The 27,633-nt window shown below is 42.7% G+C and overlaps 1 protein-coding gene across 1 annotated transcript in view; it reads left to right on the forward strand.

The window, feature by feature from the left end:
- Positions 1–27,633, forward strand: part of EDIL3 (EGF like repeats and discoidin domains 3) — a 974,710-nt gene that overhangs the window by 756,671 nt on the left and 190,406 nt on the right. Inside the window, exon 9 of the mRNA XM_029573785.1 lies at positions 5,171–5,355. Within this exon, the coding sequence (XP_029429645.1) occupies positions 5,171–5,355 (185 nt within the window). The remainder of the gene's footprint in view (positions 1–5,170; positions 5,356–27,633) is intronic.

Consider the following 27,633-nt stretch of genomic DNA (forward strand, 5'->3'; position numbering starts at 1 on the left):
TGAATTTGAATGAGATATATTTGCATGCAATGAAAACTACCTTTGTTCTAGAGGCAATGAATGTTGCCTCTACATTATTACCTGTCCCTTCTGGTCTGGGAAGCAGAAGCTGGTCCTGAGAAGTTATCCCAGGTCTTCCCTTTAACATAGATTCTGGGAAAGCTTGGCCAGTCATATTTCAATAGATCGTAAGGCTGCCATATCTAATTAATTTTCGAACATTGTTCCAGAGACTGGCAACTCTAAGAAAGGGTGCTCTATATATTACCAAATTAACTTCCTTAATAGTTGAAATCTTAAGAAAGGCTTCATTCTTAGATCTCAGAGCTCTTAAGGAAATATACAAATAGCTTGACTCATAACCATTGAGAGCTTTAAAAAGCAATGTGCATAAAAGTAGCATATATCATGGCAATTTTAAAAATGCCATTTTCACATATAAAGTAAACTTACACACATAAAACCCAGTTTTAAGCATGCAAATCCTTTTAAAATATTACCCCAAAGTTAGCAGCTTAAACCATACTCTGAATATCACTGGCTCATTGCAACTCCCTTAAAATGGGTGTGATGCTATACCTTTGCTTGTAACCTGTTGAGAGATGCACAATTATATTATATGCTAGTTGCAGTTTTTATATATATAAGATGTTGCCGTAATCAATCCTTGAAGTAACTGAAGATGAATAACTGAGGAAAACAAATCTTAAGCAAAAAAATGAATGAATTTGCCATAACTTTTTGTCACTCTCCTTCAACTTATTTATTTTATTTTATATTCTGCTTTTTGGCACTTCAAAACATTCAGATACTATGGATATTTCCTTATCCTCAGGGGGCTCACAAATATTGTACCTGAGGCAGCAGAAGGTAAAGTGACTTGCCCAAGATCACAAGTAGCGGCAGTGGGATTTGAGCCTGGTAAACTTTGGTTCTAAACCCAGTTTGGGTTTTTGGATATCTACAATGAGTATTATACATGAGATAAGTTTGCATGTACTACCTCCAATATATGCAAATCTATTTCATGCATATTCTTTCTGGATATCCTGAAATTCACACTAGCTTGGATGTCTAAGCACATAGGTTGAGAACCACTACTATAACCTGTTCTTTCTTTTCACAGGCAATTGTTACATTTGATCTTCTGTTTCAGCTATACTAATTTTAATTGAAAAGTCTCATCTAAAATGATTGGCTGATGGCCTCCCTACATTTACACATAGGCACTAAAAGGTGAATTTTAAAAGTCTGATGCACACCAAAACTGAGATACGCAAATATGTCAGGCCGGTGTGCGCCAAGGGGATTTTAAAAGCCGCCTGAGTATGCACATTATATCGCAATGACAGAGAGGAGCACTCGGGAGGAGGTGTGGCACTTTATGTCCGGGATGGCATAGAGTCCAACAGGATAAACATCCTGCATGAGACTAAATACAAAATTGAATCTTTATGGGTAGAAATCCCTTGTGTGTCAGGGAAGACTATAGTGATAGGGGTATACTACCGTCCACCTGGTCAAGATGGTGAGATGGACAGTGAAATGCTAAGAGAAATTAGGGAAGCTAACCAAGTTGGTAGTGCAGTAATAATGGGAGACTTCAATTACCCCAATATAGACTGGGTAAATGTATCATCAGGTCAAGCTAGAGAGATAACATTCCTGGATGGAATAAATGATAGCTTTATGGAGCAATTGGTTCAGGAACCGACAAGAGAGGGAGCAATTTTAGATCTAATTCTCAGTGGAGCACAGGACTTGGTGAGAGAGGTAACGGTGGTGGGGCCGCTTGGCAATAGTGATCATAATATGATCAAATTTGATTTAATGACTGGAAAAGGAACAGTGTGCAAATCCAAGGCTCTCGTGCTAAACTTTCAAAAGGGAAACTTTGATAAAATGAGAAAAATTGTTAGAAAAAACTGAAAGGAGCAGCTACAAAAGTAAAAAATGTCCAAGAGGCGTGGTCATTGTTAAAAAATACCATTCTAGAAGCACAGTCCAGATGTATTCCACACATTAAGAAAGGTGGAAAGAAGGCAAAACGATTACTGGCATGGTTAAAAGGGGAGGTGAAAGAAGCTATTTTAGCCAAAAGATCTTCATTCAAAAATTGGAAGAAGGATCCAACAGAAAAAAATAGGATAAAGCATAAACATTGGCAAGATAAATGTAAGACATTGATAAGACAGGCTAAGAGACAATTTGAAAAGAAGTTGGCTGTAGAGGCAAAAACTCAGAGTAAAAACTTTTTAAAATATATCCGAAGCAGAAAGCCTGTGAGGGAGTCAGTTGGACCATTAGATGATCAAGGGGTTAAAGGGGCACTTAGAGAACATAAGGACATCGTGGAAAGATTAAATGATTTGTTTGCTTCGGTGTTTACTGAAGAGGATGTTGGGGAGGTACCCGTAATGGAGAAGGTTTTCATGGGTAATGATTCAGATGGACTGAATCAAATCACGGTGAACCTAGAAGATGTGGTAGGCCTGATTGACAAACTGAAGAGTAGTAAATCACCTGGACCGGATGGTATACACCCCAGAGTTCTGAAGGAACTAAAAAATGAAATTTCAGACCTATTAGTAAAAATGTGTAACTTATCATTAAAATCATCCATTGTACCTGAAGACTGGAGGATAGCAAATGTAACCCCAATATTTAAAAAGGGCTCCAGGGGCGATCCGGGAAACTACAGACTGGTTAGCCTGACTTCAGTGCCAGGAAAAATAGTGGAAAGTGTTCTAAACATCAAAATCACAGAACATATAGAAAGACATGGTTTAATGGAACAAAGTCAGCATGGCTTTACCCAGGGCAAGTCTTGCCTCACAAATCCGCTTCACTTTTTTGAAGGAGTTAATAAACATGTGGATAAAGGTGAACCGGTAGATATAGTATACTTGGATTTTCAGAAGGCGTTTGACAAAGTTCCTCATGAGAGGCTTCTAGGAAAAGTAAAAAGTCATGGGATAGGTGGTGATGTCCTTTCGTGGATTGCAAACTGGCTAAAAGACAGGAAACAGAGAGTAGGATTAAATGGGCAATTTTCTCAGTGGAAGGGAGTGGACAGTGGAGTGCCTCAGGGATCTGTATTGGGACCCTTACTTTTCAATATATTTATAAATGATCTGGAAAGAAATACGACGAGTGAAATAATCAAATTTGCAGATGACACAAAATTGTTCAGAGTAGTTAAATCACAAGCAGATTGTGATAAATTGCAGGAAGACCTTGTGAGACTGGAAAATTGGGCATCCAAATGGCAGATGAAATTTAATGTGGATAAGTGCAAGGTGATGCATATAGGGAAAAATAACCCATGCTATAATTACACAATGTTGGGTTCCATATGAGGTGCTACAACCCAAGAAAGAGATCTAGGTGTCATAGTGGATAACACATTGAAATTGTCAGTACAGTGTGCTGCGGCAGTCAAAAAAGCAAACAGAATGTTGGGAATTATTAGAAAGGGAATGGTGAATAAAACGGAAAATGTCATAATGCCTCTGTATCGCTCCATGGTGAGACCGCACCTTGAATACTGTGTACAATTCTGGTCGCCGCATCTCAAAAAAGATATAATTGCGATGGAGAAGGTACAGAGAAGGGCTACCAAAATGATAAGGGGAATGGAACAACTCCCCTATGAGGAAAGACTAAAGAGGTTAGGACTTTTCAGCTTGGAGAAGAGACGGCTGAGGGGGGATATGATAGAGGTGTTTAAAATCATGAGAGGTCTAGAACGGGTAGATGTGAATCGGTTATTTTCTCTTTCGGATAGTAGAAAGACTAGGGGCACTCCATGAAGTTAGCATGGGGCACATTTAAAACTAATCGTAGAAAGTTCTTTTTTACTCAACGCACAATTAAACTCTGGAATTTGTTGCCAGAGGATGTGGTTAGTGCAGTTAGTATAGCTGTGTTTAAAAAAAGATTGGATAAGTTCTTAGAAGAGAAGTCCATTACCTGCTATTAAGTTCACTTAGAGAATAGCCACTGCCATTAGCAATGGTTACATGGAATGGACTTAGTTTTTGGGTGCTTGCCAGGTTCTTATGGCCTGGATTGGCCACTGTTGGAAAACAGGATGCTGGGCTTGATGGACCCTTGGTCTGACCCAGTATGGCATTTTCTTATGTTCTTATGTTCACATATCTCCCACTGCACACACACATGAAAAGTTCCAAAAAAGAAGTGGGGATTGGATGTGGTCTGGGCATTCCTGGATTTCAGCTTCAAATCAGTGCATAAATATGTGCACAGGCACGTGCTGGGGTCACCTGCTGCAGAATTTTACTTTTGCTATAGAGGACTTACAAGTAATAAAATAAATAAATTGGTGGAGTTTTAAGGGTTGGAGCTAACAGGGGGGAAGGGAGGTTATTAAACTAGGGGATTTTGAAGTCCCTTACCTGGGCAAACTGGGAACAAACTGAGAAAACAGGTAATGACATTGGCAGCATGTCTATTAAAAGCCACCCACTTATGTGGTAGAAGCAGCATTTGCGAGCATAGGCACGTGCCCACTTAAAATTGAGCACACATTTGCACGCATTCAGGCAATTTTATAACATGCACGCATATATGTGCATATGTTATAAAATGGACTTGTCATGGGCCAATGAATCTGCACACATGTTGCTTGCACATCTGTTTAAAAGTTACCATTTGAGTGTACCTCCTCTCTCCTCCCACTTCTTCCTCTGCAGCTGTTTTTCAACCCACATGAATGACTTCACTCCCACAATGGTGGTATTTATCCTGTAGCCAGCATAGGTTGCTACCCACTCAGACTTGCAGGTACAGTGGGAATAGTCTCTGCACTTCTTCTTCAATTGGTAGGGCTTGGGTTCCTTCCAGCCATGCCACTCAGTAGGGCTGAAACTGCATGTCATGCTCAAGATCACCCCTGAGCATCCCCAGGGAAGCTGAATGGTGCAGCAATGGTCAGCATGTAGCACTGGGTGTTACATGCTATATGCCTGCACATGCACATATGGGACCACTGAAACAAATATGATACAAACAAACCAAGTGATACTTACTGTAAAGAAAAGAGACTGAAATGTAGAAATCTCTTGAAAAAAAAACTCCTCATATTTTATCTCTTAGTCAGCTATTCCTATCCTTAATACCCATTGTCATTTTTTGTTTGTTTTTATAGGTTGCTCTGAACCTTTAGGAATGAAGTCAGGACACATACAGGATTATCAGATTACTGCCTCTAGTGTCTTCAGAACTCTCAACATGGACATGTTCACCTGGGAGCCAAGGAAAGCCCGGCTAGATAAACAAGGCAAAGTGAATGCCTGGACTTCTGGTCGTAGTGACCAATCACAATGGTTGCAGGTAGAATTTTCACAACTTGTAGTGGCTTTACTCCTTATTTAACTTTTTTCAGGTGTGTGTGTGTTAGAAAATATTTTACACTAAATGAATAGTATGATCTTAACTTCCTCCTCTCTTAGATTTGAATAGGCTTATGCCTGCAAAATATGGGACTTACCTAGGGCCTAACTTCCTATCAGGCACAGTAAGCATATACCCAAGGGTGCATTGTGTCCAGAATATGCGCTGCACTCTTTTAAGAGGACAGTTCAAGGTGAGAGAGGGTCACCAAAGGAAGAAAGTCATGGCATCTATTGATTGTAGTGTGTTCAACTACCTCAATACCACTGCATTGACAGAGGGGCCCCAACCCATCCAGACCCACTTGTTTCTAGTACCTAGGGGCAAATTAGAGGAAAATTTGGTCCTGGCTTTGGTTTTAAATTACTTTTTACCATAGGCACAAAGTGGGAAAGAGTCCTTTATAAATGAGACCCTGAGATTCATTATGAACCTGTGAATTAATATATTTGAAAAGAATATTGTCAAAATGATAAAATTAAGTAACAAATTGCTATACAAACATTCTGACTAATTAAATCTAAATTTACATTAGATTAAATATTGCCTATAATATTTCTTGAATCAGGTATGTGAGATTCTCAATGTAATGTCATAGCAGCAATGGAAGTGTCTTCTTAACTTTCTACTGTTGTTTTCCTAGTAATAAAGATACTGCAAACTTGAATTATCCACCACTATTTGAACATTCTCTTTACTGTCAGGTGATTGTTTGTGTAGGATAAATGTCAGAACTAGAGTTCATATTATTACACCTATCTTAGGCTTGTAGGAAGAGAGGAGGGAATTATTTATTAAAGTTCTGGTAGGGTTAGCAGCACCTGATCAGTTTCAAGAACTATTGCATCTCCACAGGCCCTACTTAGTCTACAGTTATCTCCATTTCCTTCCCTTATAGCTGCCTTCTTTATCTGCTCCAAGCATACTTGGATCCCTTCTCTGTTTTTCTTGCAACCATTGCTTCTAATAGACAATTCAAATCATTCACTACTCTTTCAGTAAAGAAATATTTCCTCACATTTCCTTTAAGCCTTCCTCTTTCCACTTTCATATCATGACACCTTATTCTTGAGCTTTCCTTTCTCTGGAAAATATTATCTTAAACCCCTGCAACTTCTACAGAATGCCACAGCTAGAGTTCTCACTAATACACGCAAGAAAGACCACATTACCCCCACTCTAAGAGACCTCCACTGGCTCCCAATTGCCTCGAGAATTCAATACAAAAGCCTATCCCTCATACACAAGACTCTGTTCAATGAAAACATACAATGGCTACACGACGCTCTCAGCTTTCATAATTCTAACAGACCCACCAGATCAGCTTACCAAGGAACTTTTATATATACCTTCTCCCAAACTCACACACCTCTCCTCCACGAGGGACCGAGCATTCTCCATAGCAGGTCCTTCAATGTGCAACACTATGCCCCCCCGACCTCCGCATAGAGCCATGCACACAGAAATTTAAAAAAAATAAAAAACATGGCTCTTCAAACAAGCCTTTGACTAACACCACCCTCCTTATTCCCCCCTGCAAAAACATGTCAAATTTCTCTACCTCCTCCTCTCTTTGATCTTCCTGTATACTGTATTTATCTTACATGCTAATCTTATTATTTCTCCTCTCCTCTTTCTTGTAAGTAGCTCTTAATTAGATCATAATTCTGACCCCCCCCGACAAGAACAGTCTACTTACTTGTATTTGTACTTAGTTTACATTCTGATTGATTTAAATACCTTTTATTTATGCTTTCTCGATTTTTCTCCAACTTGTTCCATGTAACTGTTTGCCTCATTTTATAAGCTCAATGTTCTTCGTAAACCGATTCGTTGTACAGTTTATATTCTGATTGATTTATTTATGTTACCCCTATATTTTACCAATTTGTTCCATGTAACTGTTATGATTCATTTTATAAGTGCAATGTTCTTTTTAAACCGATACAATGTGCAAACGGCTATCGGTATATAAAAGCCTTTAAATAAATAAATAAATAAATAAATAAATAAATAAATAAATAAATATCTTCTTGTACCATATAGAAACTTGGTAGATATTTAAAATCTTCTATCATGTAATCTCCTGACCCCATAGAAACATAGAATATGATGGCAGAAAAGGACCAAACGGTCATCCAGTCTGTCCAGCAAGCCTATGGTAGCATCTGCCATGCCATACAGGCCACCCCCATAATTAGTTTCCCAAACCATCTAAGCCAGGACCCTTGTTGATTGCTGTCTGAGTCCAATTCCCTGTTAATTCTTGCTGTTCAAGCAGAGAACAATGTTGGAATTGCATCAAAAATATCAGGCTTATTGGTCAAGGGTAGTAACAACTGCATCAGCAAGTTACATGTTTTTCCAGACCACAAAATTCAATGTCCTTGTTGGTTGCTGTCTGAATCTAATTCCCCTTTTCCATTTTGCTCCCCACTGTTAAAGCAGAGAGCAATAATGGAGTTACATCAACAATATGAAGGTTTATTGGTTTAGACTAGTAACCACCACACCAATAAGATACCCCCATGCACTCTTTTCTTCATTTCCATCCTCTAGCCACACTGTTTGTCCCTTGCCCCTTTGAAATCTTTCACTGTATTTGTCTTCACCACCTTCTCCGGAAGGGCATTCCAGCAAGTTATTTCTTTTCCAAGACCATAAAGTTCAATGTCCTTGTTGGTTGCTATCTGAATCTAATTCTCCTTTTCCTCTTTTCCCCCTGCCATTAAAGCAGAGAGCAGTAATGGAATTGCATCAACAGTATGAAGGCTTATTGGTTTAGGGTAGTAACTGCCACACCAGCAAGTTACCCAAATCACTCTTTTCTTTATTTCTATCCTCTAACCTTTAAGGACCCACAGGGGTTGATTTTAAAAGCAGAGTGCACCCGTCTATGTGTGCACGGTTCCCGGAGCATGCAAATGGATGTGCTGATTTTATAACATGCACACACCAGTGCGCATGTTATAAAATTTGATGGCTGTGCATACATGTGCGCTGAATTTTAAAATCCGACGCACAGGGAGGGAATTTTTTCCAAATATGCATGGCGACGCAATCAGGCCTCCCTCAGTTCCCTCCCAGTCCACTCCATCCCCAAATGTTTTATTTTAGTACTTACTGCTCCTCTGGAGCAGATGTAATCTCCGCATATTGGCCAGCTGCCGGCGCATGCTTCCCCAGAACAGCATTGAATGGTGCCATCCCGACCTGCCCCCCCCCCGGCTCCCCCCTTTGAAGAGGCCCGGCACTTCGGCATGTACCGGGGTTTATGTGTGTGGCTGGGCCTATTGTAAAATGCATGCACCGTGCACAAGGCCCAGCCACGCACATAAACCCCGGTATTTACATACCTGGGCCTCTTAAAATTCAGCCAACAGTATTTATCCCATGCCCCTCTGAAGTCTTTCACTGTTTTTGTCTTCTCCACCTCTTCCAGAAGGGCATTTCAGGCATCCACCACCCTCTTCATGAAGAAATGTTTCCTGACATTGGTTCTGAGTTGTCCTCCCTGGAGTTTCATTATGTGACACCTAGTTCTATTGATTTATTTCCAACTGAAAAGGTTTGTTGATTGTGCATCATTAAAACCTTTCAGGTATCTGAAGGTCTCTATCATATCTCCCCTGCACCTCCTCCCCTCCAGGGTATATATATTTAGGTCCTTCAACCTCTCTTTGTAAGTCATTTGATGGAGACCCCCACCATTTTTGTGGCCCTTCTCTGGACCACCTCCATTCTGTCTGTGTCTCTTTTGAGATACGGTCTCCAGAACAGAACACAATTCTCCAGGTGGCTCACCAAGGACCTGTACAAGGGGATTATTACTTCCTTTTTCTTACTGATTATTTCTCTCTCTATGCATCCCAACATTCTTCTGGCTTTAGCTATCACCTTGTCACATTGCTTTGCCATCTTCAGATCTCTAGACACTATTACCCTAAGGTCCCTCTCTTGCTCCGTGCACAACAGCCCTTCCCCCTCCATCACATACAGCTCTTAGGATTACCACACCCCAGATGCATGACTCTGCACTTCTTGGCATTGAATCCCAGCTGCCATATCTTCAACCACTCTCCCAGCTTCCTGAAATCACGTCTCATTCTCTCTCCTCCTTCCGGTGTGTCCACTCTATTACAGATCTTAGTATCATCCACACATAGACGAAGTTTACCTTCTATCCCTCCCACAATGTCTCTCACAAAGAAATTGAACAGGACCAGTCCCAACACCGATCCTTGTGGTACACTGTTTAACACCATTCTCTCTTCAGAGTAGGTTCTATCAGTCAACCAGTTTGTAATCCACATCACCAAGTTGGTGCTCACTCCCAAGCTTCTGATTTTATTCATAAGCCTCCTATGCAGGACCCCATGTTCCCTTCTTTATTCTGGAGACTACAATTTGAATTCACTAAATCTCTTTATGTAGGGTGCGTGTTTTATGATCTGCCCATTTTAGTAGCATTTACTGATGTTTTAAATGAAGTTAAATTGGAGAACAAATTATTAAATCTGCCCCATTGACTAAGGAAATAGTGACCAAGAAAAGGGTTTCCTCATCTAAAATATTTAGCATCAGTTCAGTAATAATAAAGTCTATTAACTTTATTATGAATGTTCATTTATTTTTAGAATAATAGGTCTGTATGGCAAACTTTTTCATATGGTTTAATTTTTGTTTTTTGAAATATTTCAATTTTCTTTAGTTTCATTTTTTAAAATTTTCATTTTATAATTTAAGTATTGTTTTAGTGTACACTCATTCAAATTAGTGCACAAGAAATTGAAATAGTGCATACTAACGCACATCAAGTTAATTTTCAAAAGAGTTTTGCACATAAAATTAGCATATATGCTTGTAAGTAGCTTCTATTCACATACATGCTATTTTATAAATATCAAAAGTACATGCATTTTTTGGTTTCATGCACACATTCACCTGCACAAAAAAGGAGCAGTCTAGAGATGTTCTGGGGCAGGGCCAAGAGGTATGTGTGTAAACTGCTTTATTATATGAGATGTGCGCAAATAGATTAAGTAAAGTATTTGCACAATTTTACACCATTGATATCAGTTACATCCTTTGCCTGCTATTTTTGTATGGGAGGTCTGGGTGAACTGGGGATTCAGGGTGAACTAGGAGAATCTCGGTGAACTAGGAAGAGATTAGATGAACTGGGTAGAGGTACCGGCAAACTGATGATTTCAAGTACGCGTGCATATTTTAAAATATACATAGTTCTGTGTGTAAATCATGGTTTTGTGCAATCAAGTAATATTTTTTTAGGTGCTTAAAATATATTTGTGTATGTTTATAAAATGGGTAGCGAAAGTACATGCTTTCAGTACATTGCAAATATCAACACATACTGAAACATATACACATATGTTTGAAAGCGTATATATGTGTATTTTATAATCTGCATGGACTAGATACACACAAATTATAAAATATTACAATAGATCTCTGCACACCCATATATGAGCATATATGCGGCTGCATGGAGATCATTGAAAAGTATCCTTTATTTGTATTAGTTCACACTATGACGGTAAATTTGAAACTGGTGTGCTGTGCGTAAGTCAGCTTGCACTAAAGGACGTGAACATTTTATAAGAAATGTGCATATATGCGCACATGGTATAAAATAGGCTTAAAGCATTTACATGTGTGCATAATTTTATATGGATGTGCGCATGTGCATGCAAATGTCGCCTCTAGCACTTATGTGGGGGAATTGTATAAGGGACGCACACCGATACCATTCCTAGTTTTCTCAGTTCATTCCCAGTTCACTCAGTTAAGGGATAGGCCTTCCAACCCCACCCTAGGTTATTAGCTTCTCTTTCCCCTTGTTAGCTCCAGCCTTTAAAACCTCACTGGCTAGCCTAGTTTTATTTTATTTTATTACTTATATGCCATCCATAGCAATATTAAAGTTATGCAGCAGGGGATTAAAATGTGCGCTTGTGTACCTAAATACTTGCGTGCACATTTCATGTTAAAGTCCCAGATTGCCCATGTCCCACCCTTGACCCACCCAGACCACGCCCATGCCTTACCCCTTTTTTGGGCTTTCTCACTGTGCATGTACCAGAAGATACAAATGTAAATGGGCAGCTTTTAAAATCTGCTCAGCATGTGCCCACTGGACATACTCATGTATCTTCCAGTTTTGGTGCATGGACTTTTAAAATTCAACTATATATGAGTTAGGAGATACTGTTTGTGCTAATACATGCTATTTTATTTAGTGTGTACTATTTCAATTTAGTATGCACTATTTTGAATTAGTGTGCACTAAAAATGAAAAATGAAAAAAATAAAATATCATGGGTTTTTTTGTTGTTTCCTATTAAAAATGACTTGAAATGATATAGACAATGTCGTTGACATTGTCTGTTATTGTAAACACAAGAAAAAACTTTAATTAAAGGTAAAAATCAGTGCCCAACTCGGACCAAGTTTCACCCATACAATATAGGCTGCTTCAGGGGTTAGGCACAATAGCTCAGAGCACAGTCTGTAAACCGATTAACATCTCAGCAAACAGGACGTCTACTGTAGTTGTCCACCGCAGGAATCTTGTTTTTGTTTTTTTTTTTTTAATTCTTTATTTATGGGTTTTCAAAATAATTACAAGAATATACCTTGACTGAAATTACAGAAAATGTTAACAAAGGAAAATGTATATTTCCATAATACATATAATCATATATAATGGATAGCATAATATTCATTCATTTGTTTTTTCATAGGAAATTGAAGGGGGAGGATACCCAAAGGAAATAAGAGAAGACATTATTGAAACAAACTTATATATTAAACCGGCTTGGTGTTCTCACACATCTTAACCTCCAATGCTCATGTTATGGCCCTTCCATCTAAAAACTTTCTCAATTGGTCTGGCATAAAGAAAACATATAAATTTCCAGAGTATTTTACAATACATCTACATGGAAAACGAAGGGCAAAGCTAGCCCCTTTGGCCAAAACCTCCGGGCGCATAGCTAAAAATAACCTCCGGCGTTGTTGGGTGGGACGCAAGAGATCAGGGTAAACCCTCACCGCCCCTCCCATGAAATCATTATTCATATTCTGGAAAAAAGCTTTCATTAGGAAATGTTTTTCTACTTCTGTATAGAATTGGACAAAAAGGGTAGCCCTTTCAATGATTTCCATCTCTGAATTCTCCAAATATTGTGTTAAGTTATTGGAATCCTCTCTTTCTTCGCCCGTGGTAATCTGAGAACTGCTCCTAAGAAAGAAGAGTTTTTTCACAGTAGGAATCTTTGTTGATTCAATCTTGAGGATCTCCATTGCGAAACGTTTGAAAGTCACCAAACTTGGCTCCCCCATTACTCTTGGGAAATTAACCAATCTTACATTTGCACAACGCACATAATTTTCAACAGACTCCAGCCTCCTTTGAGATGTTATACAATCCTTCATTATTGAGGAATTGAGGGACTGGGTCTGGTTAACCTTAGTAGTTAGATCTTGAATGCAAGTTGTATGGTCTTGTATCAATAGCAAATGTTCTTTTTCCACAGTTTCCACTTTATTTTCAAATTTGCTGATCAATTGGGACTGAGTATTCAGAGTCCGGGCCATAGTAGCCATAAGTTCCCATATGGCTTCAAGAGTAATAACTTCTGGCTTTTTAAACTCCAGGGGTTGCAGGATATTTCCCCCCATTTGCTCCTGTGGGCTTTCTCTTGCTGTTTCCAGAGATTCTCCATCCTTATCCTCGTCCCCCAAAGTCCTCGAGGACCCTTCACGTACCTCCAACAGGTGGGGGGAGGGGAGCCCTGCTCCAATCCGATCAGAAAATCCCTCACGTTGATCTCCCACGACAAGCTTAGCGTCCGGGTTTTCAACTCCTCTGTTCGGGTGGAGGGGAGAGCTGCTCAGAAGTCCTCGGGGGGCTGGTGGGCTCAAAGAAATCTCGCCAGGCGATATCGCCGCTTCTCTCGGCTCCACCGCAGCGGCGTTAAGAGCTTCCACTATCGGAGACACCGACGCGAACTCCGTGATGTATCGTTGCCCCGCCGGGCTGGGAAGGTTTGGAGGGTATACCCGTACCCTGCCTTTACGCTTGTGTGGCATTTCGAGTAGTTTGTAAGCTTCAAAGATAATTTAACAGGAAAAAAAAAACACAAGCGATCTGCGGAGCAACTCGGTTCAGCATCTCAAGCCGCGGCCATCTTGGCTCCTCCCCAGGAATCTTGTTTAAATTTATGGTACAAAACAGCACAAATGCACAGACGCCAACTTGTGCATTTGTGCTGTTTTGTACCATAAATTTAAAAAGATATAATTAAATTAATTAAAGTATTTCCTGACACTGATCTAATTTTGTTTTGGTTGCATTGCTGCTACGTTGGATCGGCTTCCTTGTTTTCTGGGATTGTAAGCACAAGTGCACCCTATAGAACAATACTAAAGTACACAATCCTGCATAAGCTAAGAGGGAGAAAGTACACACTTATAAAAAAATCAAAAAACATATAGATAGAGAACAAAAGGGAATAGTTACAGAATTTGTTAAGTACCTATCCTAATATATTTAATTTCTAGTTGAAGCATAATATCAGTGGAAATAGCAGCACAGATACAACGTTTCTGGATTCAGTGAGCTGCCTAACTGAAGATTTCATTGAAATACTGTATTCTGAGTGAACTAGAAATTATATATAAAAGGTTTAGCAGACAGAGAAAGGGGCAATTGTAGAGACAGGATATGGAAAATAGATGAAAAAGAGCTGCAAGGACACTGAAGGAACAAAAAAGCATAGAGGAGTGAGGATTGCACAAAATTCAAACAGCAGGGAAGAACATATGGAAGATGGCTGAGGTATAGTGGAATACATATAGAAGTCTTTTAAAGGGAGTATGAGATGTAATTTAGGAAATGGTGACCCACTGAAGAAATTAAGAAGGGTAATGGTAGGGTCAAATATGACTGAAAGAGATTGCATCCCTCACTCTGCCAAATAGAGAAAAGAGAAGGGGGATAGATGAGGAAAAATTAGCTGTAAATTGATGTGAGAAATGATGAAGGATTTGTTGGTAGGCATAGAAAACACATGATGTAACCTACCTAGAATCAAGCTAATTATACTCAAAAGCCAGCAGTACTGTGTTGTCATAGATCTGAGGTGTCTTCTGTTAAGATGTGTAGATGTTTACAAGTTTTCTTTCTTATATATATATATATATATATATATATATATATACATATATACATATATATTAGCAGCTTGATTTAAAGATAATAGATCAGTTGCCATATTTTTGGATCATAGGAATTTTCTCAATTTGGAAACTGTTAATATGCTGTGGGCTATATTTACACAATATGCTCTGTTTAATTTTGGAATGGTTAAAGTAGATGGCCTCTGGCTGGAGTGTCTCTGAGGGCCATCATTTTATTGCATTTTAATTTAATTTTAATTTATTTGGGGCATTTATAGAGGTCAGATAATTCCCAAAGAAGATGATAAAAAAAATATATACACTAAGGGCCAGATATTCGTACCTACGCGCGAGCGTAGATTTTTGTGCGCAACCCGGCGCGCACAAATCTACGCCCGATTTTATAACATGCGCATCAGCCGTGTGCATGCTATAAAATCCGGGGTCGGCGCGCGCAAGGAGGTGCACACTTGTGCACCTTGTGCGCACCAAGCCCTAGGGGAGCCCCGATGGCTTTCCCCGTTCCCTCCAAGGCTGCTCCAAAATCGGAGCAGCCTCGGAGGGAACTTTCCTTCTGCCCCCCCACCTTCCCCTTCCTTCCCTATCTAACCCGCCCACCAGCCCTACCTAAATCCCCCCCTATCTTTATTTTTTTATTTAGATTGCACATGCCAGCCGAGTGCCGCACGAGATCCCCGGGCCCAAAGGCAGTGGAGAGGCCTCTGGCCATGCCCCCACCCATGGACCACCCCGCCATGCCCTTTCCCCGCCCATTTTTTCAAGCCCTGGGACTTACACATGTCCTGGGGCTTGCGCCAAGCAAAATAGGCTTGGCGCACACAGGAGCAGGTTTTCAGGGTTACGCACGTAATATACGTATGAACATAAGAACATAAGAAATTGCCATGCTGGGTCAGACCAAGGGTCCATCAAGCCCAGCATCCTATTTACAACAGAGGCCAAACCAGGCAACAAGAACCTGGCAATTACCCAAACACCAAGAAGATCCCATGTTACTTAAGCAATTAATAGCAGTGGCTATTCCCTAAGGAGCAGATTATAAAAGGCCTGCACGCGCGCTGGCGCACCTATTTTGCATAGGCCGCCGGCACGCGCAGAGCCCCGGGACGCGCGTAAGTCCCGGGGCTTTGTAAAAGGGGCGGGGAGGGGGTGTTCCCGAAACAACGCGGCATTTCGGGGGCGTGCCGCGGCGTTTCGGGGGCAGGCCTGGGGGCTTGGCGCCGGCCCGGGGGCATGGTCGAGGCCTCCGGACCAGCCCCCGGGACCGGAACACGGAGCGGGGCTGCCGGCCGGTGTGTGCAAAGTTACGCCTGCTTTCAGCAGGCGTAACTTTGCCAACAAAGGTAGGGGGGGGGTTAAATAGGGCCGGGGGGGTGGGTTAGGTAGGGGAAGGGAGGGGAAGGTGAGGGGAGGGCAAAGGAAAGTTCCCTCCAAGGCCGCTCTGAAATCGGAGCGGCCTCGGAGGGAACAGGCAGCGCGCGCTGGGCTCGGCGCGTGCAGGTTGCACAAATGTGCACCCCCTTGCCCGCGCTGACCCCGGATTTTATAAGATACGCGCGGCTACGTGCGTATCTTATAAAATCCAGCGTACTTTTGTTCGTGCCTGGTGTGCGAACAAAAGTACGCGATCGCGTATTTTTTTAAGATCTACCCCTAAGTAAACTTGATTAATAGCAGTTAATGGACTTCTCCTCCAAGAACTTATCCAAACATGTTTTTGAACCCAGCTACACTAACTGCACTAACCATATCCTCTGGTAACAAATTCCAGAGCTTAATTGTGCGTTGAGTGAAAAAGAATTTTCTCCGATTAGTCTTAAATGTGCTACTTGCTAACTTCATGGAATGCCCCCTAGTCCTTCTATTATCCGAAAGTGTAAATAACCGATTCACATCTACTCATTCAAAACCTCTCATGATCTTAAAGACCTCTATCACATCCCCCCTCAGCTGTCTCTTCTCCAAGCTGAACAGCCCTAACCTCTTCAGCCTTTCCTCATAAGGGAGTTGTTCCATCCCCTTTATCATTTTGGTTGCCCTTCTCTGTACCTTCTCCATCGCAACTATATCTTTTTTGAGATGCGGCAACCAGAATTGTACACAGTATTCAAGGTGCGGTCTCAAGGTGAGGTATTATGACATTTTCCATTTTATTAACCTTTCCCTTCCTAATATTGCCTAACATTCTGTAACCCTTTTAAAATCCACCCCTAAATACTCCTTTGTGAAAGATGATCCTCATCTTGGCGATCGAAGTCTGAAAATATTGTTGCGCTGGTGGTGGACCCTTGGCCCAAGGTGGGGTTGATGCTACCCATAGGGTAAGCCCCATGGGTCCCCACCATCGGGAGGTAGAGCAGGCTGGGAGATGGAGGCCGACTGGAGCTTCGCCAGTACCAGCCCTCGTTCCCCACAGGTTGAGCCCTTGGGTGCTGGGGCCAGTTGGTCTTAGGCAGGTCTCTGTCAGATGAATCCCGGTGGATGTTCGGAGTAGGCAGCCAGAGACCAGCAGAGGTATTGGACAGGTCCGGATGAGGCAAGATGAGGCAAGAGTCCAGAGGCCCAGGCGGCAATGACGGATCAGAGAGCAAGGATAGGTGAATCCCGGGCAGTAGAAGGCCAAAGCCTAACAAAGCCAAGTCTGTAGAGATACCAGTGGTGAGGTCAGGAACAGGCTGGAGTCAGGGAAGGCAGAAGTGCAAGGAAAGGTATGGTGGAGCAAGGGTCGAAGCCAGAAATCAGGCCAGAGCGTAGTCCAACAAAGCAAGGGTCAAAGCCAGTAATCAGTCCTGAGCATGGTTCAACGAAACAAGGGTCAAAGCCAGTAATCAGTCCTGAGCTTGGTCCAACAAAGCAAGGGTCAAAGCCAGTAATCAGTCCAAGGCAGAGGCTAGGAAGGAACCAGGAACGGACTCAGGAATGAGGAACGAAGTCAGGAACATGAACGGGCAATGGAACACATGAATAGCGTGGAGACCTGTTGCCAAGGCAAAGAGTGAGTAGCGGGCCCTGCCTTAAATAGCGGGGCCCGATAATGTCATCATCCAGGACCGCGGGTTATTTATTTATTTATTTATTTTTATATACCGTCTATCTGACAAACAATCAAGACTGTGTACATTGTGGGGTAGATTTTAAAAAAGAGCGCGATCGCGTACTTTTGTTCGCACAGCAGGCGCAAACAAAAGTATGCTGGATTTTATAAGATACGCACATAGCCGCACGTATCTTATAAAATCCTGGATCTGCGCGCACAAGGCTGCCGATTTTGGGCAGCCTGCGCGCGCCGAGCCGCGTAGCCTGCCTCCGTTCCCTCCGAGGCCGCTCCAAAATCGGAGCGGCCTCGGAGGGAACTTTCTTTCGCCCTCCCCTCACCTTCCCCTCCCTTCCCCTACCTAACCCACCCCCCCGGCCCTATCTAAACCCCCCCCCTTACCTTTGTCCCTCGATTTACGCCTGCTAGAAGCAGACGTAAATCTAGGCACGCCAGCAGACTGCTGGCGCGCCGTCATCTGACCCGGGGGCTGGTCCGGAAGCCTCAACCATGACCCCGGTCCCGCCCCCGAAATGCCGTGTCCCGCCCCCGAAACGCCGCGTCATTCGGCCCCGCCCCCTTAAAAAAACCCCGGGACTTACGCGCATCCCGGGGCTCTGCGTGCGCCGGCGGCCTAAGCAAAATAGGCGCGCCGGAGCGCGAGGGCCCTGCTCGCGTAAATCCGGGCGGATTTACGCGAGCAGGGCATTTAAAATCCACCCGTGTGGTTGTATAGTGTTAATCAAAAAATCTAATAACCATTTTAAATTTTACGCTTCTATACTATAATAAAATACATCGCTAAAATTAAAATGACCATAAATAAGACAAAATTAGGCATATAAAACAATGTAATAGTATAATTCAAATATTTACTTTAAAATTACAAATTTGATATAATGAACAACATAACAGAAACATAACATAAATGTAATGGACATACATTTAATCTGCCTTTACTGCAACCCTGTTTTTATTTATTAGTCTGAGAGTAAAATATGTTATGTGGGAGACATCCCTCCAGCTATTTAGATGAGGCCGCGACCGGAGCTCTCCCCTTTTGTCGACCCCCAGCCCTTCCCTTTCAAGGAGCCTAGCACTTCAGCACATATCAGGAGATATGCGCTGTTATCACTTGTAAGTGTGTGGGCCCTGGGCCGAGGTGAGAGATGGTACCACTCACAGGGAGGAGCCCTGTGAGCCTCACCATAGGGAGGTGCGGTCTCAGCGAACATCAGACACAGCTGTGGAATAGAGTCTTTTTTAGAGATGTAGAAAGGCACAGCCCATGGGGCAGGGGGTGCAGGAAAAGTAATGAGGTCTGAGCAGAGGTGTATACCCAGAGGGAATACCTCAGATGTGGAGATCCAGTAATGACCCGCAAAGCGGGGTACGCAGAAGAAGTCTCTCCATAGTGGGTGATGTGGTAGTGGCCTGCAGCGCAAGGTACACCAAGGGATTCCTCCTCAGAGATGGTATAGTAGTGGCCCCAGGTATGGTAATACGGGTGAGGGTCCTCTAGCGATGATTCGGTAGTGGCCTGCAGTGCAGGGTACACTGGAGTGGTTCCTCACTTAGAGATGACACGGTAGTGGCCCGAAGCACGGGGTACACTGGAGAGGATCCCACAATAAAGCTGGTATAGTAGTGGTCCATGGAGTCAAGGTACTCACAGAGTGGTAGTTCCAGGAGAGGTCCCGGGGAATGGGAACAGACAGCAGTCCAAGGCAGAAGGTCCTCCGAGGAGCAGGTAGCCAGAGACGAGGAAGGGCCCCCGAGGAGCGGGTACACAGAGTGTCTCATGCCGACGTGCAGAAACTGGAACAGGAAGTCCGTAAGAGTGACGCGGATTCAGCAATGAGGGAACTCCTTGCTAACTCGTCAATAGGTAGGGCCAGCCAGCTTAAATATAGCAGAGTGAAGGCGTCATCTGGAGGGGACACCCCCGAGGTCCCCGCCATGACGTACTTAAGACTGGCCTCTGCGCGCGCCCCTAAGTGATCCCGAAGGCAAGATGGTGGTCAGCAGCGCCCACGCTGTCCCAGGCGTGCCAGGAAGGTCGGCAGTAGCTGGTGGAGGCTGCCACTTTCCCCAGTGATGTCAAGGCAGCAAAGAAAGAGGTAAGCATTAGTGGTCACAGCCATCTGTGACCGACGAGTGTAACATGCACATGGCCGGGTCATTCTTATAATGCATGTCACATACGCATTGTCCGGCCACACGCATATCCTCCAGATTTTCTGTGCACCAGGCTTTGAAAATTTGGGCTAATGTGACTTATCCAAAGCCAAAGAAGTATCAGTGAGGTGTATCGGATTCAACTACTAGTTTACCTGATTTTCAGCCCTTTGCTCTAACTCATGGACTACTTTTTTAAAACAGTTTACACATAAGATGATTATTGAGTTATAGGAGAGGAAATTGTGATTCTTCGGTTTAATTATTAAAATATAGGAGGGGGAGGGGATAGGGATGGAAAAAAAGGACCAATATGCATGTGGTCCGATCTTTTAAGCACCTAACAATGCTCTGGCCTCCATATTCAAACCTAAGGGGCAGATTTTTAAAAAATACGCGAGCGCGTACTTTTGTTCGCGCACCAGGCGCGAACCAACGTATGCTGGATTTTATAAGATACGCGCGTATCTTATAAAATCCGGGGTCGGCATACGCAAGGGGGTGCACATTTGTGCAACCTGCACGCGCCGAGCCCAGCGCGAGCTGCATGTTCCCTCCGAGGCCGCTCCGATTTCGGAGCGGCCTCGGAGGGAACTTTTCTTCACCCTCCCCCCACCTTCCCCTCCCTTCTCCTACCTAACCCACCCCCCCGGCCCTATCTAAACCCCCCCTTACCTTTGCGCGCGTCGCCAGCAGCCGCGCTCCGTCCTCCGGTCCCGGGGGTTGGTCCGGAGGCCTCGGCCATGCCCCCGGGCCGGCGCCACGCCCCCAGGCCCGCCCCCGAAATGCCAGGCACGCCCCCGAAACGCCGCATCATTTCGGGAATGCCCCCAGACACGCCCCCTCCCTCCCCTTTTCGAAAGCCCCGGGACTTACGCGCATCGGCGGCCTATGCAAAATAGGCGCGCCGGCGCGCGAGGGCCCTGCGCGCGTAAATCCGGAAGGATTTACGCACGCGGGCCTTTTAAAATCCGCCCCTAAATGTTTAGGTAAGTTAGCTGGATAAGACTTATGCAGCTAACTTAAATGGGATATTCAACAGCACAGCTATGCTACTGAATATTTCAACAGATTTTCATCACATAGCTGGATAAGTCATATCTGGCTAAGTTAGACCTGCTCTATGGCAGTTTATTGACCCTTGGTAAGGTTACATAAGTTTTTTTTACTTTACATCACTAAGAATTTTAGAACATGTAATATATAATATTTTTTAAATAAATCATTTTGTTGGGACACTAGCATCCATGGTAACAAAGGGCCTTGCTGGACTGGAAAAACCAAAAGCCCCACAGGGATTCCTCAGACTCTTTTTCTCTGACTCCTACTACAAAATAACCAGAATCACCTTTTCCCATTCAGGTTTCAAGCTATACAGGCCAAACTACCCCAGAAGTCATCTCTCCAAACATATTCTTAAAGAGAGAAGCAAAACAATGCCATCCTCTTCTGTAACACCATAATCCCATTGTAACCAAAACATAGAGTTTAAGTCACATTGTTGGAACAAGGTAAAATACTTATTACTAGTGACAGAAGACTAGAATTTAGAGCCTGGACCACATTTTTATAAGTATTCGGGGAGGAAAAAATGTATTTATCAAGCTATCACAAAAGGTATGTTTGCTTCCTAAGAAAGGAAACCATTACTGATGCTACCGATGCCATCAACTATGCCTATAGTCCAGCCTCTAAGTACTGATTCACCAAAATAGATATGCATCATTTGTGATGGTCTGGGAGCCCTCAGTGTTAAATATGTTTACTTCGGCTTCCATGTTATGATTAAACACATCAGCTAAGTCATTAAAGGAAGACATAAAGTTGTCAGACAGGAAATTTATGTTTTTGAAAATCATTATTTTGTATGTGTAGACTAGTATATTTCCTAAATTAGTTTTCTATGATTTTGTGTTTTATGTGTACTTGAAGGCTGCTTATGGTTTCCTTGCTAGATACTGTCTCTTTCCTCAAATATATATCAGAAAAGACATGACGCTCAAAAATGTTGAAAAGAGGCTGATAATATAACTGACAACTTTGAATGGAGCTATTTTAAAACTCTAAAGGAAGTTTATAATACTTCTGAGCTACATTTTATAAAAACAGGATGACAATGATTTTGTTCAGATTTTTCAGATGGAAAATGTTTTAATATATATAAAGTATCAGCGTTCATCTTTCCTGTGAAGGCATTGTTTAATCTTCAGTTGTACGATGCCATTAATTAGTATGCATAAGTATTAATGCAACAAAATACATCATTTTGGTTTCAGCTTTGAAGAAAAGAAAACAAATTTCCAATTTCAATTTGCCTTTCTGTATTTTTTCTGTCATTGTTCTTGATGCTATCTAGATATTTCTTTTTTATGTAAAGATAATAATCTTTCAATGCTGTAAAATTCAATTTCAGCTTGAAAGAGATGCTTTGCTGTTTCTAAATCATCTTATTTGAAGAAATTGTGACATATTCAGCAGTAGTGAAAAACAATCCATTCCTGAATATTTGCAATCTTCTTACCCAATTTCTTAAAGTGAAAGATAACTAATTCAGCGTCATTAGGAAACTAGGAAACATATCATTTAACATATTGTACTACTTATCTATATATGCTGCCTTTTTCAAGTATAGGTAATACATTTTAGTGTTCTTAATTCTGCTGATTGTATACCCCAGTTGACTAGAACATAAAATTATAATTAGACATGTTTATTTGGTAACAATGGACTCTAAGCCAGCCCCATGACTTGCCAGTATGGTGGAGATGCAAATATTTATTAAGAGGCTGGCAGATTTCTTCTCTAATTATAAAAGTGATATCTTATAGTCAGTTTGAAAAGGCTAATGATCATGTGAAGCTTGAGTTGTTCAATTAGCTTAATTGTTGTATTGTTGATTTATAACCCTAGGGCTGTGCATAGTCTCTCATAGCTGAGTAACTGCCACTCCTTGTCTGCCTTAGAAAGCATTAGGAGAAAGAAAAAATATAAGTCCCTGTTTTTAGCAGAATTAAAAACAAATGATATGCCATAGTAAGTCAGATTAATGGTCCTTGGTGTCCTGCATCTTTTTTCTGCAAGTAGCCAATCCAGGTCACTTGGAATAAGTACCAACAGATCCTAATGGGGACATCCATTCTCCCAGCAGTAAGAGATGGTATTTCCTAACTCTAGGTAGCTAACATTTGTTAATAGACTGCTCTCCAGAAACTTATCCAAACCTTTTTTTTCTACCCAGCTAACTTGCAGCTCTATTGTACCTATGTATCACAAGGAACTTCAAGTTATGTTATGTTTGGTAGTTCATAGGATGGCCCTACAAGATGCCTTACTCACCCCAAACACCACCAGCACCCCTTTGTGACCTGGATGCCACCAACTGCCAAGACACACTCTCCAACCCTCCTTAGGCACGTGCATGCAATGCACAGCTATTCTTAAAGGGGCCATGGCAGGAAAAGCTCCATGGTGCCCTTACATGACATCATCTGGCCCTGCATATATAAAGCTGCTTTGGACTACTGCTCTTTGTCTCAGAAACAGGTCTCCTGCGTAGCAGTGTGTGCAGCCTCAGCGTTTGTCTCACCCTTGCCTTGCTGTCTCATTTTGTCTTCACCTTGCCTGCCTTGTCTCTCCAGCCTGCCCTCCCTCATCTCATCCAGCTCAGCCTGTCTTGCCTCTCTAGCCTGCCGTGTCTCATCTTGTCCAGTCCAGCTTGCTTTGTCTCTCCAGCCTGCCCTGCTTTGTCTTGTCCAGCCTCACCTTCTCCATCTAGCCTGCCCTACCTCATAAATCCCTCTTGCCTCACCTCTGTCTTCCATTTGGACTGACTTCTGGATCTGACTCTTGCCTTGCTTGCCACTTGCCACTGACCCTTGCCTGGACATTGACTATCCTCGCCTGCTGCCCACCTGCCCTGTTCTCGCTATTACTCGATACCTGAGAGACTCCCGCCTAAGTCCTGCTGGCTCCAGGAATCCAAGAGTTCAACCTGTGGGAACAGGGGCTGGGAAAGGTGAAGTTCCTGATCAGTCTATTCCCAGGGTACATCCTCCAGCTGGTGGTGTGGGCCTAGAGGGTTCGCTTCCAAAGTTGTGCCAACTGCACCACAGCAACAAAGATCCATTTCCATTACAGATAGTCTTACTTATCATGCCTCCAGGAAGGTAAATTAAATTTGAATACCAATTAGGATGACTTTTCGTGAGAAACTGGTTGAGCAGCAGGTCTCAGAGAATGGCAGTCAATAGGATCCACTATGGTGAAGGGAAAGTGACCAGTAGAGTGCTACAAATATCAGTGCTAAGCTCAGTCCTCTTCAATGTTTTTAGAGGTGGCATTGAAGGTGGGGATGATTATGAGCCATCAAAGAAGATGGCTGCTTAGCCCTTTTGCTCCTCATGTCTTCTATACAAATTATTTTAATTAGGACATTTAAACCTAGGGAATCGTTGATCTTCCATTGAAAAACTGTGTGAGAGTAGTCATAAGTATATATGATTTGCCATTTTGGGTCAGACCAAAGGTCCATCAAGCACAGTATCCTATTTCCAGCAGTGGTCAATCTAGACCATAAATACATGGCAAGATCCCAAGGAGCAGATAGATTCCATGCTGCTTAACCTAGGGATAGAAAGTGAATTTCTGCAACTCCATCTTAAATAATGAGTTTTAATGATGGAATGTTTGGGTACTTATTACATAGATCATGTACCCATGTGATTTAAGCCCAATTAGAGAATGGAATGACAGGTAATGTATACCTATGGACTGGACAGTACACATTCACTCTGGAACCTTTCACACTCTCTGTTACAGATTCTAAGACTCTGAGATAATGTATATAATGTAATTTATTAATGGTAAATATGTATAAGTAATTTTATATTTTCAAAGTTCAGTTGTTCAACTTTCAGTTCCTAATACTATATGATATGCAAATAGTGTTTTTAACTAGCCAGGGTGGTAGGCCTGATTGACAAACTGAAGAGTAGTAAATCACCTGGACCGGATGGTATACACCCCAGAGTTCTGAAGGAACTAAAAAATGAAATTTCAGACCTATTAGTAAAAATTTGTAACCTATCATTAAACTCATCCATTGTACCTGAAGACTGGAGGATAGCAAATGTAACCCCAATATTTAAAAAGGGCTCCAGGGGCGATCCGGGAAACTACAGACCGGTTAGCCTGACTTCAGTGCCAGGAAAAATAGTGGAAAGTGTTCTAAACATCAAAATCACAGAACATATAGAAAGACATGGTTTAATGGAACAAAGTCAGCATGGCTTTACCCAGGGCAAGTCTTGCCTCACAAATCTGCTTCACTTTTTTGAAGGAGTTAATAAACATGTGGATAACGGTGAACCTGTAGATGGTAGTATACTTGGATTTCCAGAAGGCGTTTGACAAAGTTCCTCATGAGAGGCTTCTAGGAAAAGTAAAAAGTCATGGGATAGGTGGTGATGTCCTTTCGTGGATTGCAAACTGGCTAAAAAACAGGAAACAGAGAGTAGGATTAAATGGACAATTTTCTCAGTGGAAGGGAGTGAACAGTGGAGTGCCTCAGGGATCTGTATTGGGACCCTTACTTTTCAATATATTTATAAATGATCTGGAAAGAAATACAACGAGTGAGATAATCAAATTTGCAGATGACACAAAATTGTTCAGAGTAATTAAATCACAAGCAGATTGAGATAAATTGCAGGAAGACCTTGTGAGACTGGAAAATTGGGCATCAAAATGGCAGATGAAATTTAATGTGGATAAGTGCAAGGTGATGCATATAGGGAAAAATAACCCATGCTATAATTACACAATGTTGGGTTCCATATTAGGTGCAACAACCCAAGAAAGAGATCTAGGCGTCATGGTGGATAACACATTGAAATCGTCGGTTCAGTGTGCTGCGGCAGTCAAAAAAGCAAACAATGGGGAATTATTAGAAAGGGAATGGTGAATAAAACGGAAAATGTCATAATGCCTCTGTATCGCTCCATGGTGAGACTGCACCTTGAATAATGTGTACAATTCTGGTCGCCGCATCTCAAAAAAGATATACCGTATTTTTCGCTCCATAAGACGCACTTTTTTCCCCCCAAAAGTGGGGGGAAAATGTATGTGCGTCTTATGGAGTGAATATAAAAAACAAACAAACAAAAATCTAACAACCCCCCCTCCTGACTCCCTCAAGACCTGCCGACTTAATTTACTGCAACCCCCCCCACACTCCTGACCCCCCCAAGACCTGCCAAATGTCCCTGGTGGTCCAGCGGGGGTCCAGGAGTGGTCCGGGAATGATCTCCTGGGCTTCGGCTGTCGGCTGCCAGTAAACAAAATGGCGCCGACGGCCCTTTGCCCTCACTATGTCACTGAGACCGACCAATAGCAGCGGTCGGTCCCAGTGACATAGTGAGGGCAAAGGGCCGTCGGCGCCATTTTGATTACTGGCAGCCGACGGCCCACGCTCAGGAGATCATTCCCGGACCGCTCCTGGACCCCCGCTGGACCACCAGGGACGTTTGGCAGGTCTTGGGGGGTCAGGAGGGTGGGGGATTGCAGTAAATTAAGTCGGCAGGTCTTGGGGGGGTTGCAGTAAATTAAGTTGGCAGGTCTTGGGGGAGTCAGGAGGGTGGGGGGTTGTAGTAAATTAAGTCGGCAGGTCTTGGGGGGGTCAGGAGGGTGGGGGTTGTTAATTTAAAGGGTTGGGATGGGGGGGGGGGGTTTGGGGGGAGGGGTTCCCAGAGAAAGAAACGTTTTCTGATCTGGGGAGTGGACCGAAATGGCCCTACCCAGACCCAAAAACAAAATGGGGAGAAAAAAAAAAGCTATGCACTCCCCTAATTTGCTCCATAAGACGCCCAGACGCAGAGCCGGTTTAGCACAATTTTTTTTTTTAATTTTCCCCCTCTGAATCCTAGGTGTGTCTTATGGTCAGGTGCGTCTTATGGGGTGAAAAATACGGTAATTGCGATGGAAAAGGTATAGAGAAGGGCTACCAAAATGATAAAGGGATTCGAACAGCTCCCCTGTGAGGAAAGACTAAAGAGGTTAGGGCTGTTCAGCTTAGAGAAGAGATGGCTGAGGGGGGATAAGATAGAGGTGTTTAAAATCATGAGAGGTCTAGAACGGGTAGATGTGAATCGGTTATTTACTCTTTCGGATAGTAGAAAGACTAGGGGGCACTCCATGAAGTTAGCATGGGGCACATTTAAAACTAATCAGAGAAAGTTCTTTTTTACTCAGCGCACAATTAAACTCTGGAATTTGTTGCCAGAGGATGTGGTTAGTGCAGTTAGTATAGCTGTGTTTAAAAAATGATTGGATAAGTTCTTGGAGGAGAAATCCTTTAACTGCTATTAAGTTCACTTAGAGAATAGCCACTGCCATTAGCTATGGTAACATGGAATAGACTTAGTTTTTGGGTACTTGCCAGGTTCTTATGGCCTGGATTGGCCACTGTTGGAAACAGGATGCTGGGCTTGATGGACCTTTGGTCTGACCCAGTAAGGCATTTTCTTATGTTCTTATGTTCTCCCTTTCTTACCGCTCCCTGAAGTGAAGTTTCTTGTAACATAGGAGCCCATATCACCTCTGCCTGTCTCCTTCTAGGCTTAGACCCACCTCAGCATGGTTTGGTCTGCCTCCTTCTGATCATAATTGTGACTGGGCTGCTTACAACTGCTTTGGGCTGGATCTGGCACAAGGCCTGGCCATCTGCCCAAGTTGTCTGCATTAGGACTGATGCCTTGCGTTGCCTGGATATGTTGGCCTGAGCG

Source organism: Rhinatrema bivittatum, chromosome 1 (assembly GCF_901001135.1).
Source record: "Rhinatrema bivittatum chromosome 1, aRhiBiv1.1, whole genome shotgun sequence".
Taxonomy (NCBI): Eukaryota; Metazoa; Chordata; class Amphibia; order Gymnophiona; family Rhinatrematidae; genus Rhinatrema; species Rhinatrema bivittatum.